Source organism: Dromaius novaehollandiae, chromosome 7, assembly GCF_036370855.1.
Source record: "Dromaius novaehollandiae isolate bDroNov1 chromosome 7, bDroNov1.hap1, whole genome shotgun sequence".
NCBI classification, from domain to species: Eukaryota; Metazoa; Chordata; class Aves; order Casuariiformes; family Dromaiidae; genus Dromaius; species Dromaius novaehollandiae.
This window is the reverse complement of record NC_088104.1, coordinates 37,468,265-37,480,774: the sequence shown is the minus strand read 5'-3', so window position 1 is coordinate 37,480,774 and position 12,510 is coordinate 37,468,265. Positions and strand designations below refer to the sequence as shown.

At 44.6% G+C, this 12,510-nt stretch overlaps 1 protein-coding gene across 4 annotated transcripts in view; it reads right to left on the bottom strand.

Moving 5' to 3' along the window:
- FAM117B (family with sequence similarity 117 member B) overlaps positions 1–6,783 on the bottom strand; it is a 35,405-nt gene extending 28,622 nt beyond the window's left edge. For all 4 annotated transcript variants that reach the window (XM_026110537.2, XM_064515209.1, XM_064515211.1 and 1 more), the window contains exon 1: positions 5,918–6,783. In XM_026110537.2, the coding sequence (XP_025966322.2) occupies positions 5,918–6,569 (652 nt within the window). In that variant the 5' untranslated portion in view covers positions 6,570–6,783. The remainder of the gene's footprint in view (positions 1–5,917) is intronic.
- Positions 6,784–12,510: the final 5,727 nt, after the last annotated feature.

The following is a 12,510-nucleotide window of genomic DNA, read 5'->3' as shown; positions in this document are numbered from 1 at the left end:
AACTTTCCTAAAAAATTCAGAACTGTTGTTAGAATTGTTTGAACCACAAAATAAGGATTACTGCTGGAGATTTTTCTTACATCCCTGTTGATATCTTTCTAAGCATTTGCAATTAAAGTTTTCTAAAAGGAAAATAAAAACTCCAAAGAACCAGCTTCTAAGAGACACCATGAGAAAACAAAACAAAATCAGCAAGTAGCAGAAAGTGCCATAGGAAAAGTACAGGATGCCATTAATCTCAGAATCAAATTCTCTGACAAAGAAAGTCATTGAAGCTAATTCTAATTGAAGCTTTTTATACACCTAAAATATCCAAACAGTGAGATAAACAAGCTTCTCTGGCATCCAGTAATAAAGCTGAGTGGGGTTTTTTGGTCAGCTTTTTTCTCAGTAAGGACATTCATAGGATCTCTCCCCTCAAACAAGCTCTCTTTTCCCAAAAAATCATAAAAATGCAATATCTTTGTGACAAGAACCACTTGTTAATGTTTAGTTGAAAGTACTCAACATGCTTAAATGGCATTAAGAACAGATGCACAGTACAATGCATATACTCACTTTGGAAGACAGTTTTCACAGAATCACAGAATAGTTAGGGTTGGCAGGGACCTCTGGAGATCACCTGGTCCAACCCCCTTGCTCAAGCAGGGTCACCTAGAGCAGGTTGCCCAGCAGCACGTCCCATTGGGTTTTGAGCATCTCCAAGGAGGGAGACTCCACTACCTCAGTGGGCAACCTGTTCCAGTGTTCAACCACCCTCACAGTGCAGAAGTGTTTTCTTATGTTGAAGTGGAATTTCCTGTGTTTCCGTTTGTGCCCGTTGTCTCTTGTACTGTCACGGGGCACCACTGAGAAGAGTCTGACCGCCTCCTCTTTACACCCTCCCAGCAGATATTTAAGCACATCGATAAGATCCCCCTCCAAACCTTCTCCTCTCCAGGCTAAGCAGTCCCAGCTCTCTCAGCCCCCTCTCATCTGAGAGATACTTCAGTCCCTTCCTCCTTTTTGTGGCCCTTTGCTGGACTCGCTGCAATATGTCCATGTCTCTCTTGAAACGAGGAGCCCAGCACTGGAGACGGCACTCTAGATGTAGACTCACCAGCACTGAGCCAAGAGGTAGGATCACCTGCCTTGCCCTGCTGGCAACGGTCTGCCTAATGCAGCCTGGGATGCCACTGGCCTTCTTTGCCGTGAGGGCGCATTGCTGGCCCACGGTCAACTTATTGTCCACCGGGACCCCCAGGTCCTTGTCTGCAAAGCTGCTTTCCAGCCAGTTGGCCCCAGCTTGTACTGTCATGGGTTTGGGGTGTAATCTTCACATAAATTGTCACCTATGTAAAAGAACTACTCATTCTTTAGCACCTAGTAATTTAAAATCATTACCAGTAAAGGAATGACTGAATTAATGTTGTTTTACAAAACCAAACCTCAGAAAGCCCAAGATGTTTAAGTTAGTCACTTCCAATGAATGAAAGCATTTTAAATTCAAATAAACCTCCCAGCAGTGTTGTCCCCAAGAAACCTAAAATATGAGATCGTAAGAATGAGTTCACTTTATTTATACCTACCATTTGCTAAACAGCTTAGGTAAGCAAAGCAGGCACCTAACAGTGCACAAGACCCTCTGTATCGCTTTTCCTCCAGTCATATATAACTACTGCAAAATCCTGTAATTAACCGTGACAAGTCTTCAGCTATTACTTTTGTCACTCACCGATTTGTTAAAAAGAAATAAATTCTACAGTGAAGTTTAAGAGCATAATGGAGTTCCATTCCTTCTACCCTCCCCAAGAAGAGATTCCCATCTAAACTCTTTAGACTTTCTGATATATTAGCATTTTTTATCACTTACTTTCACATAAGTAGGCTTTAGTGTTACTCTCCCATATACTATTCTAAACAATTAAAAGACAACATAGTCCCAGATATAGACAACCAATTTTTCTCCTTAATTTTCATGCTGATATTCTATGTCCAATAACGTCAACAGCAATATAGCAGAAAGTTTACTATCCAGTAGAGATCTCTCTCAGAATCTCAAGAACCTGAATTGGCCAGTATACAACTGTTATGGCATTGATCCTTATCGTCTTGTTCACATAGCCTCATGTGTCCTAACACTTTTGGAGTTGAACACCTCTGATGCGCTTACTCTTTGGTTTGCATACATAGGCCCACTTTTTCTGACACCCATTATCTATCTACTGGCCTCCCTTGATATCTGGGGTTGGTAATCCAGCCATCTGGCTCCTAAAGCTCCAACTGCACCTTACTCATCGTCTCTGAAGGGCAGCTGAACTCTTCTCAGATCTATTGTATATAGGAACACAAATAACTGAAGATCACATTTGTTCTTTACTCAGTAGATAAACCAAGATAAAAATAATAAGAGAAGCAGAGCATATACATTTCGGAGCAGTCTACTAGTAGGTCAAAATGAGATGATTTGTTCCCAGTCTAGCACATACACTTTCCTGTTTTAAATAAGGACGTTCTGAAATATAAATCGTATTTCAGGCCATTCTCATTGGAAAGCTCTAATGCCACTATACATGAGGCTTTCTCTACTGGAAATGTTTTGACAAAAGGACATCTATGATTTTCTCTGTGGTGTCACACTGACCATTCTCCGTTCAGCTAGTAGAGCCCAAAATCACATCCAACTAAACAATTCTGAGCTTACTTTCAGAAGTAACAGGATCTCGTAAGGGGAGGTAGAACAACAGAAAGAGAAGGTCAATGGGTGGTAAAGATGTCATTAATTGATTCCCAGATTTGTAATGTGGAAAAGCTATTTAACTGGGAATAAAGCAAAATGTATTTGGGGGAAGGTGAAGAGAAAAATCAGATGACTGTCTAACTTCCTCTAATAGAGATGATTTGCAGGTAGAGGAGTGTATGCAAAAAGCGAGCCAAAATTGGGATTTGCAGGACAGACCCTGCAGTGTAGAAATGAGGCAAAGAGTCAATCACCACAAAAGTCATGGGAAAGACAGAGCACAGAAACCCGAAAGTCAATGTTGATTAACATGGAAGTAGAAGCTGAAGTCAAAGAAATGAATGCTGGAGACTACAGGGAGGAAAAGATCTAGGCTCTTGGCCATATTTTTTAGGAGGAAAACACCAAGAGAGACACAGAAATTTAGAAAGGAAGTGTTTCATGAAATCTTCAGTTTGTAATTACCCCATCCTGAACAGAAGATTCAGCTAAATATTCCCAAATTTACTTGCAATTCAGTTCAGAAATCCTAGGTCTAAAAAAACAAGAGAAAAAAAGCTATTAAGTCAAATTTTTAAAATTGTTTTCATGTGTTAAGCATATTGAAGAAAACTTTACATTCAAAACTATACAACTGCTTACCAGAAAAGAAAATCAGACAAACATGAAGTTGAGCCTTAAATGTACAACTTACAGAACCAGTATCAAAGTTCAGAAGTAGACATGGCTTTGTCTAACCCCAAGTTTCACCTTAAAAAGACATGGCTGCAGCTGTAGGCATGAATGAAAGCCATCATCAACTGAAAACAAAAAGCAACAAAGCCGTAGCTGTTTTGCAGTAGATTCTGAATATCACCCTAAAGTGGCTTACCCTTGCATGGCTTCACAACTCTAACCACGTAAGCAAAAATAAAGTTCCACTTCCCTGTCCTCAGCTACCATTAAGTTTTCTCATCTATACAAAACAGAAATTAAGTCAACTCAATCTCTAACAAACACTGGACTATATAATACAAATGTTAATCAATATTAAACTGGCTTGATTTGCATTTTAATTCTGGGTCAATACAAGTACAATTCAGAAATTTAAATGTATGGCAGCAGTTAAAAGGACACTACTCTTCTGTTTCCCCTCATCTTGTAAAAAGCTAGCGGGCTTATCTGTTAACACAGTAGTGGTAAACAACTAGTGATCAAATTACTTTTTCTGAGATCCAGATTACTAATTCTTAGATCCAGTAAAGAAGTCAATTAGACACTGTGGTTTCAACAGGTTCCTACATGATGATCTGAAGACAGTGCAGTTTTTTCCCCCTTCTAAGTGGTCTGATATGAGCCTTCACAAACAGCTTTTGAATCTGGATATCATGGGTAGCCATCCTGTTCCTCGTTCTCCAGGCTACCTAGGAGACTGCATTTTTGGGGAGAATTTCTTATAAAGTTATATACATTAAAAACTTAAAAAGTTTTAGGAACAAAGATGAATTTTATGATGTGTATAAAGTCTTTCAGATTACTGATTAACAAGAATCTCAGATGAAGAATATACACATTCCTCAATCCAAAGCCTCAGCAAAACACATTACTCTTATCTGGAAAGCTGAAGATCTAAATCAGAACCTAAATGCTTTTGTGGCATTGCTCTCTTATATTTCAGAGAAACGGACACATATTAATCTCAAAGAAGTATGTCTGAATTAAAAAACAAACAAACAAAAAAACAAAAACAAAAAAAGAAAGGGTAGTGCCTGTGTGGCTTAATTTAAGTACTGTACCAGTTAGTTATGACTAATTTGGTACCATCATTCCTCAAGAGTTAGGCTAGATAAAAAATGTAGTGTGGCTGCAATCATAATTTTAGAAAGGGGGCAACATTAGGAGAAGTGGCAAAGGTAATGGTGCTGATCCTAGATTTCTGCCTTCATGCTTCTACATGTTACTCAACTTTGTGTAAGTACTGGATGAAATTTCATGACAAAATACCAGCTGTAGCTTTGTTATCTTGAAAGTCACTGATTTTCCAGATTTGAGGACAGTAACACAAATCTTCACTCATGCACTTTTGAGTAAACTTCTATCCTAAGACCAAGGATTTACATATGTAAGCCTATAGGATCCTCAATCAGATGCCACACATTGCTTACATTTCAGTGTCCCTCAATAGGTTTTAATTATTCAAAAACAGTAAGAAGCAGTTTGCTACAAAATGTATACCATTTCCATACTATTTTCCATCTTCGCTGTAGCGCAAGCTTGTCATCACTCTCAAGTTCACACATCCTTCTGCAAGGTTTATGCTGCAAGTAACTACTGAGAGAGGCACTAAAGACTTTTTTTTTCCTGCGTGCATGTGTAATGCCTACAATGCCAGCTAGTTTTTTAATCACAGGCTTGTGGACATTACTTGGATCAAAAACACATACCATCTGGCACCAGAGGCACAGAAAGGGAAGATGTGAAGGCTACCCTACAGCTCCCAAATACCAAATTCATCTCAACGTTGTAGTGAAGCATTTGAAGTTCATCTCTTCTCTTCTTACACCCTTTATCCTTTCATCTGGCAACCTTTAGCAGTACTCGCAAAAATACTGCGGGAGTGGCTGCACTCCTCACATGACACGTTTTACGTTCTCTATCCTTTTTCTGAGAGCCAGGAAGGGAAAGAACAGTAATGCAACCAACGAGCCCTTCAACACGTAAACACCCCACAAGCGCTGCAGCCAGGATCTAAAACCGGTACAAGCCTGGGCACAACTCCTGTCCCGAGCTTCCCAAACCTTCCTCTCCCCTCCAGAGACACCGCGTGCTCTTAGGCACACCGCCAAATCCCCACCGGCGAAGGGCACCGCCAGCCCTCAGCCCTCCCACCCCACACAGACCAGGCTGTAATTACAAACTCACTCCCGGCCACGCTGCGTCCAGGCGGCCGAGGAGGGACCCCGCCGCCCCCCTCCCCCCGCGCGCCTCCCTGTTCCCCTCAGGTAACGGCCGCGCGCCCCCTCATTCTCCTCGCGCAGCCAACGGTCGCGCCGCGCGGCCCCCCACGTCCCTCGAGCAGTTAACGGTCGCGCCGCGCGGCCCCCCACGTTCCCCACACAGCTAACGGTCGCGCCGCGCGGCCCCCTCCTCCCCCCGGTAACGGCCGCGCGGCCAGCAGGTGCGCGGCGAGCAGGCAGACACGCTGACGGCAGCGCTCACCTTTACAGACCGGCGAGCTGGGGCTCTTCCTCTCCGGGGAGCTCCTGCCTTGCTCCGGCGAGTGTCGCCGATGCCGGACCCTGCCCGCGGCTGCAGCGCTACCCTCCGGCAGCGGAGGCACCGGGGAAGAGCAAGGTGAGGGCCCGCAGCCCGGCGGGGGGGGCGGCGGCGGCGGCGGCGGGGGCGGCGGCGGCGGCAGCTGGTGAGGCCGCGGGGGGCTCCCCCGCGCCCCGCCCGCACGCGTGGGGCTGCCCCGCGAGGAGGCGACGGCAGCGGCGGCTGCTGCAGAGGCGGCGGCGCTGCCTCCCCCTCCCCCCGGCGTCTGCGTGGCCACGGCGGGGCCGGCGCGCGCGCCGTTACCGCCGCCGGTGGGCGCCGCGCGCGTGGGGCTGATGCTGCGCGAGGCGGGCGCCGCGCGTGGGAGACCCCCGCCCGGGGCGCTGGCGCCGCCGCCCCCGCCGCTCCTCGTGGGGCTGCCATGTTGCTGCTGCTGCTGCTTGAGCTGGAAGGGCACCGTGGCCCGCATGGGCTGGAGGCGGCTGCTCGCTCCTGCTCCGCCGCCCGCCGCCGCCGCCGCCGCCGCCGGCCCGCCGCCCCCCAGGGAGGTAGCCGGGGTCGGGGAGCCGTTGCGCCTCACGCGCTGGTGGGACATTGTCCGCCGGGACGCGGGGCTCGCGGAAGACCGTCGGTGGCGGGGAAGGAAGGGAAAGGCGTGAGGTGCGGGCAGGCCCTCGCGGGGATCCAGACGCCTCACGCGAGCCCTTCCCCTCCTCGCCGCCGTCCCCAGCCCGGGGCGACCCGCGCTGCCTCCGGCGGCTCCGTGCGCCTCATCAACAATAGTGCCCCGGCCGCCCGCCCCGCCCCCCGCGCCCGCCCATTGGGCACGCCGCGGCTCCGCTCGCGCAGCTACGGCGCGCCCATTGGCTGCGGAGCGCGCTCCTGAGTGGCCGAGCCTGCGCGGGGAGCGGGGAGGGGGCGACTCTTAAAGGCACACGCGGCCGCCCGGAGCGGGCCCCGCTGCGCGAGCCGCACGTGTCGGCGCGGGCCCCGGGGCTGCCCGGCCGCCCCCCGCCTCCTGCCTGCGCGGCGCCGCCGGCCCCAGGAGCCCGCTGGCCGAGGCCGCGGGTGATCCCCAGCCCCCCCGGGCTAAACAGAAACATCCATGATCGTCGTCTGAAAAGGCAGAGCAGACATAGGAAGTAACGGGGGGGGCGGTCTGTGAGAGCTCGCATCTGTGCACGCCGCTGCAAAGCGGGGCCTGGGTGCGTTGCCCAAGGTCACGCGGGAAGTCTGTAACCCGGCAGGGAAAGGCGTTTGCGGCTTACCCGTCTCGCAGGAGTCTGTCCCAAGGAAACAGTTGTATGTTAGAAGTAGGGCTGCTCAATTATTTTTAGCTCTAAATGCAATAGAAGAGAGGACAAGGGCTCAGCAGCAATTTATCCAATCGCTCTGCTGCCAGCTTAGCATTACTGATGATGGCACCAGATATGTGGGTAATATCCAGGCAGACTTGACCCCCTTTTCCTTTAATTGCTGTGTTCATGGTTCTCCATTAGATTCTTTGCTCATGCATCTCCAAAGCAAATCTTTTAAAAGTCCTTGTTAACTGCAATCCATCTTTTAACCTGATTTATATATTGGAGAATTGAATACATACATTTAATAGGTCATAGTTCATGAATTTGGATTATTTAGAGGCAAGGTAAATGCCATTTAGCACTTTCAACACATGAAGGAATCAATAAATCCTCTCTCCCCTTTTGTCAAATGCCAGTTCTGTGCTACTGAAGAGGACTTTCTTTACCCAAATTCTTTTCAGTATTGGCCTGCAAAATTGCATGTTGCAATTGAATACCATTGGTGTGATACAAATGCTGTGACAACAAGTTACATATTGTTCTTGCTTGTCTTCAGCTTGTTTTTTTTCTTTTTCCTCTTTTCTCCTTTGCTGTTTCTGATTGAAGCTTCCCTTACTGAAAAAGCCCTGTCTTCATCTTTGAAGAGCTCCATCCTCATGGCTGACAGTTTTAACAATCCTGAAGGGCAAGATTATATGTACAGGCCGTTCTGAAGGATGCCTGGGCAGGACTACCTAAGGCCTTGAAGATTAAAGTTCTTGTCATATTTGAGGGCTTTTTTTAATGAGAAATCAGACTGGCAAAAGGGGACAGGATTGATGTGTTTCTGATGACCAAGTAAGCTCTTGCATTCTGGACTAATTGAATTTCTTTTGAAGGACGCTGGTCCTTCACAGAACCTGCTCACAGATACTGTAAATTGTAGTAATCTGGCCTACAGGACAGACAGATGGGTCAACCACAGTTGGCTATGAGGCTGTGCTCTGTCTTGGGAATTATCCTGGACTACATTTGAAAGTGGCTATGTCAGGGAAAGGCACCAGAAGCCTGGCTGGTCACCATCAGTCCTGTTTTACCCCTTCTTAAAGTAAGCAGTTTGCTTAGATCACACTAAAAAAATCACACATGTAGGGCCACTTCACAGCCTTGTTCTTGTAGCCATCACAAGCACTGCTGGTACAATGTGGCAAAGCATCATAATCATGGATAACCTGCTTAATTAGTGAAACATCAGGGAAACAGTGCTGTCCTCACCAGGAACAGCTGAGAGACGGAGAATAGTATGGGCTGCATGTTGCTGGCACTGGAGGTGAAGGGATCACATAATTCCATCAGTGACTTTATGTATATATTGCAAGGAGAATCTGCACTTCATAATGCTCCACACACAAGTGCCCTGGAGGTAGAAAATGAGCATCTTGGCATGTTCCGAAGAAATAAATGGAACCTATTTGCTGCTTTTTTGGCAGCCCAGGGCTATGCCTGGTCATACTAATGATCAGTGGTGTCCTATGTTACAGGCTAATCAAGGAGCATGAATATGATTATCCTCACTCTCCCAAAGCTTTAAAGGTTGCTGCCACTGCAAAAAGCCTGAACAGTGCAAAAGGACCTGCATTTATTTCACTTCTTTTGTTGCAATTTTCAATCTGGGTCAAAAGGTGAAATCCTCTTTACAGTTCTTCCTCGTGTGACCTAAGGAATATCACTTACTGCCAGTGCCAGTACAGTTGCTCAGCAGATTTTATTATTTGGATAGTTTATCCTCTCCAGAAATACTGGATTTGTTTGGAAGCAGTATGCCATAAAGATATTTTCAAGGGATAAAATAATCTGAATAATTCCTGATTCCACTTGAAGAGGCCAGAAGATTAAAGGTATTGATTCATATTTATGTGCGCGATGAACTTTAGCCAAGTCACAATTTTGCATGCACAAGATATGTGTAACAATTATAGTACTTCCCACATTATTGTCACAGTGCAAAAATGGCACTGCTCCATGCAGTTGTTTTGAATATAAAGTAAGGCCTTTATGATTACTGCTCACCGCCACTTGTATTGCTTTACATGCATTAGACCTGAGCAAAAGTTCAACATGTAAAGTCATGTACTCAGACCTAATCAAACAGTGTGTACTTCATTAATTTGTTTAAACTGTAACAAATGTGTTACAACAGGATCTTACTCCTACACCCTATGGAAATAATAGAAACAGCTAAAGCAGCATTATGAATTACTTCAAAATAGTTTGAAAGGGTTTTTTTTTTTTTAAGTTACACAAAAATCAAAGCAAAAAAACCCAGCCCACAATAACTTGGATAAAGAACCTCCTCTCCGCCTCCCCCAGACCTTCCCTGTGATTGCATCTGCCAAGAGTTGAGTTTTGTTTCAGCTGTCACACCCTTACTACATGTGGACATTGCCAAGTAGTGCCCAGGCCAACTTTGAACAATACATTTTGTACAGTTTCATGTGGAACCGTTAGGCTGTGGCTGCTTCACATCAGTGACTGTCTTGTTCTGCCCATAACACCGAATGTAAGGGTGCTAACAACGATCCAAAAAATAAGAATGAAAATCATCATCTTCCCAGAGGCTGTGAGCCTTCTACCGGTATCAGCTGAACCAACTTTTTAGATGATCACCTGCTGGAGTCACTCATGATCCCACATACCTGGGATCCATCTCTGGATTCAGCTTCTCTCTACCTCATTTTTTTTCATCAACCTATTGGCTTGCATGAGCCGAGCAAATATGAGTACACTCACACACCAAACTAAAGTGCCACCTCCGGGGAGGTAATGAGCCCTATCACCTCCCACCGACTTGGAGGCACTCAGCACCTAACCAGCAACCTTTCAAAATATCTGGCTAGTTGCCATTGCTGGGAGACCAAATTTAGGTGTTGCAGGTATCCTGTTACAGGCAATATTTTTTTAAGCCTAGTGTCCAATAAGAGCTGAAGATACAAACACATCAGTCCAGATGTTAGGAGCATGTCAAAAGTGTCCTCAAAGGCAGATAGAGAAAAAACACAGATCTGTGTAAACAGATTTGAAACCTTCTGAAAATAGGAACATAAACAAGTCAAGAAAATGGTCAAAACAGTAACCCTGAAAGTAAAACAGAGAAACAAGGGTCAAGAGGGTTTAACTAAGTTCATAAGCCCAAATCTCACTGCACTGACTATCAAAAGAAGTAATACCTCAGGAAGTTTTGTCAGACTAACTGAAAGTTTAAGAGTAGAACTACCTGCAGAGTAATATGCATGAAAAATACACTGCATTTAAAATAAGAGTAATGAGCAAACCTTGTGAAAAATGACAGTGCTCAAAGCAACTTCAAATATGTTCTTGTCTTATTGCATAAATAAATAAATGCAGAGCAGTACCTATAAAGCAGCACTCTACCCTGAAATTTTTTACCTACAGTTGTTGTAAGTAATATCGAAGGTTGAATGATTAAAATTCTGTGAGTCTAATCTAAATATTAGATTGTGCTCCAGGTATTTGACTGCACTTCCTGTCTCTTCCCTGCAGGCTGAGTTAGTTTTGCTTGTTTATGTGGGTGTTCAACACAAACAGGTGAAAAAGACATTTAAAAAAATAGGACAAATGTAATAGAATTTGCATCATTCGAAAGCTGTAACAGCCTAGTTCGTATTCCAGAGTATCTGGGGGAGTTTGGGGAGGCCAGCAGATTGAAATAAGGTATTGAGGTTGAAACAATGCAAATAACAGACAGGACCTTGGATATAAATCAAGCTACATGCAATAAGCAACTTACAGTAAAATGCATCTTTGCCACAGTTTATGCAGTTACAATCTTTAAGAAAAGTTATCATATAAATAATATCTTGAGGCTTCAGTCCCTTCATTAAGCTAATGCCTCTTTGACAACCCTGTTCCTTAACGCAACACTTAGCTGCAGGCTTGGGAGATGTTTTCACTGCGTATCCATGACACACAAAATTACTTGGGAGAAGTACCAGTTTAGTTTCTTCAGAAACAAATACCCGGTTCACCTACATGCTACATGTTTTTCTGTGCATACAGATCCATTTTTTGAACACAGGTTAAATGACAGTAGTGATAGTAAACAACAATCTTATTGTGAAACAGGGTCCAGTTGCTAAAGAAAAGGAGCAATTGGAGTCAACCGTGGCTCACCAACATGAGCTCTCACCAGGCAATAGTGACTGCATGAGTGTTCTTGGGTTCTGTTTAGGGAAGAGTGTGAGCAGCAGGAAGGACATACTGTCCACCATATTTCTGAATCTTTGGGTTCAGTACCATTGAGAGAAGTGGGCTAGTTCATTTAAGCAAGGCACAGTTTAATCTCCCACCAATACCCCGAAAGAAAAACACTAAATGGTAATTTGCAATTGGAGGTGCCCATAACTTCTCCCCTTTGGCAACAAAACTTTTCCTGCTTTTAGGAAGTAAGTTACTTTTCTTTAAAAGTGTGTTCCAAAATATTAGTATTTTTTATCACATAGTCACAGAGCTTACAAAAATAATAGAGAGATTTGTCTCTGTTTGTTTTGTTTATGGAGTTGTAATGTGTGGTTTTTTTATGTCTAGTGTCAAGGCAGAAGAGTATGTCTGAACCACAGAAGAAAATTCTTGATTTATGAACATTAAACACCAATTGCTCTCACAAGCCAACCACAATTTCTATCCTGTGAGTATAATGGGACTATATACTGTGAGTAAAATATTTACTTCTGTTGTCACAGTTATCAATTAATTGATAAATGGCAATATTTCAATAATGTAGATTTTATGGCTAGATTATATGATGATAAACATCCTGTAGATATGGTGAATAGGCATATGACTGTAGACATTATTCACTTAAGAGAACAGAAAAGAGAGACAGTTTCTTCTGATTCAAGTCTACAATCTTGTTTTGCTTCTATTTGTTTCTATAACATTTATAAAAAGCTAAAGAGATTGTGAAATGCAGATTAGCATGGCTTCTTCATGCATTTGAGAAGTAATGATGAAATGGCTGTGCTTTTCTCACCACATACATATACTAGCCCTACAGGTAAACAAACTAATTAACTTCAGCATAGTGTATGATGGGGTGAGAGCAAGGGATACTCTGATCTGGGAAAAGATCTATTTAGAAAGACAGGGATCAAGCGGTGTGCAGAAGTGTCCTAGCACTCAGCCATGGAGGGAGGCAGGAGGGCCTTTAACTAATTTGGCTACCTCTCAACCTGACAT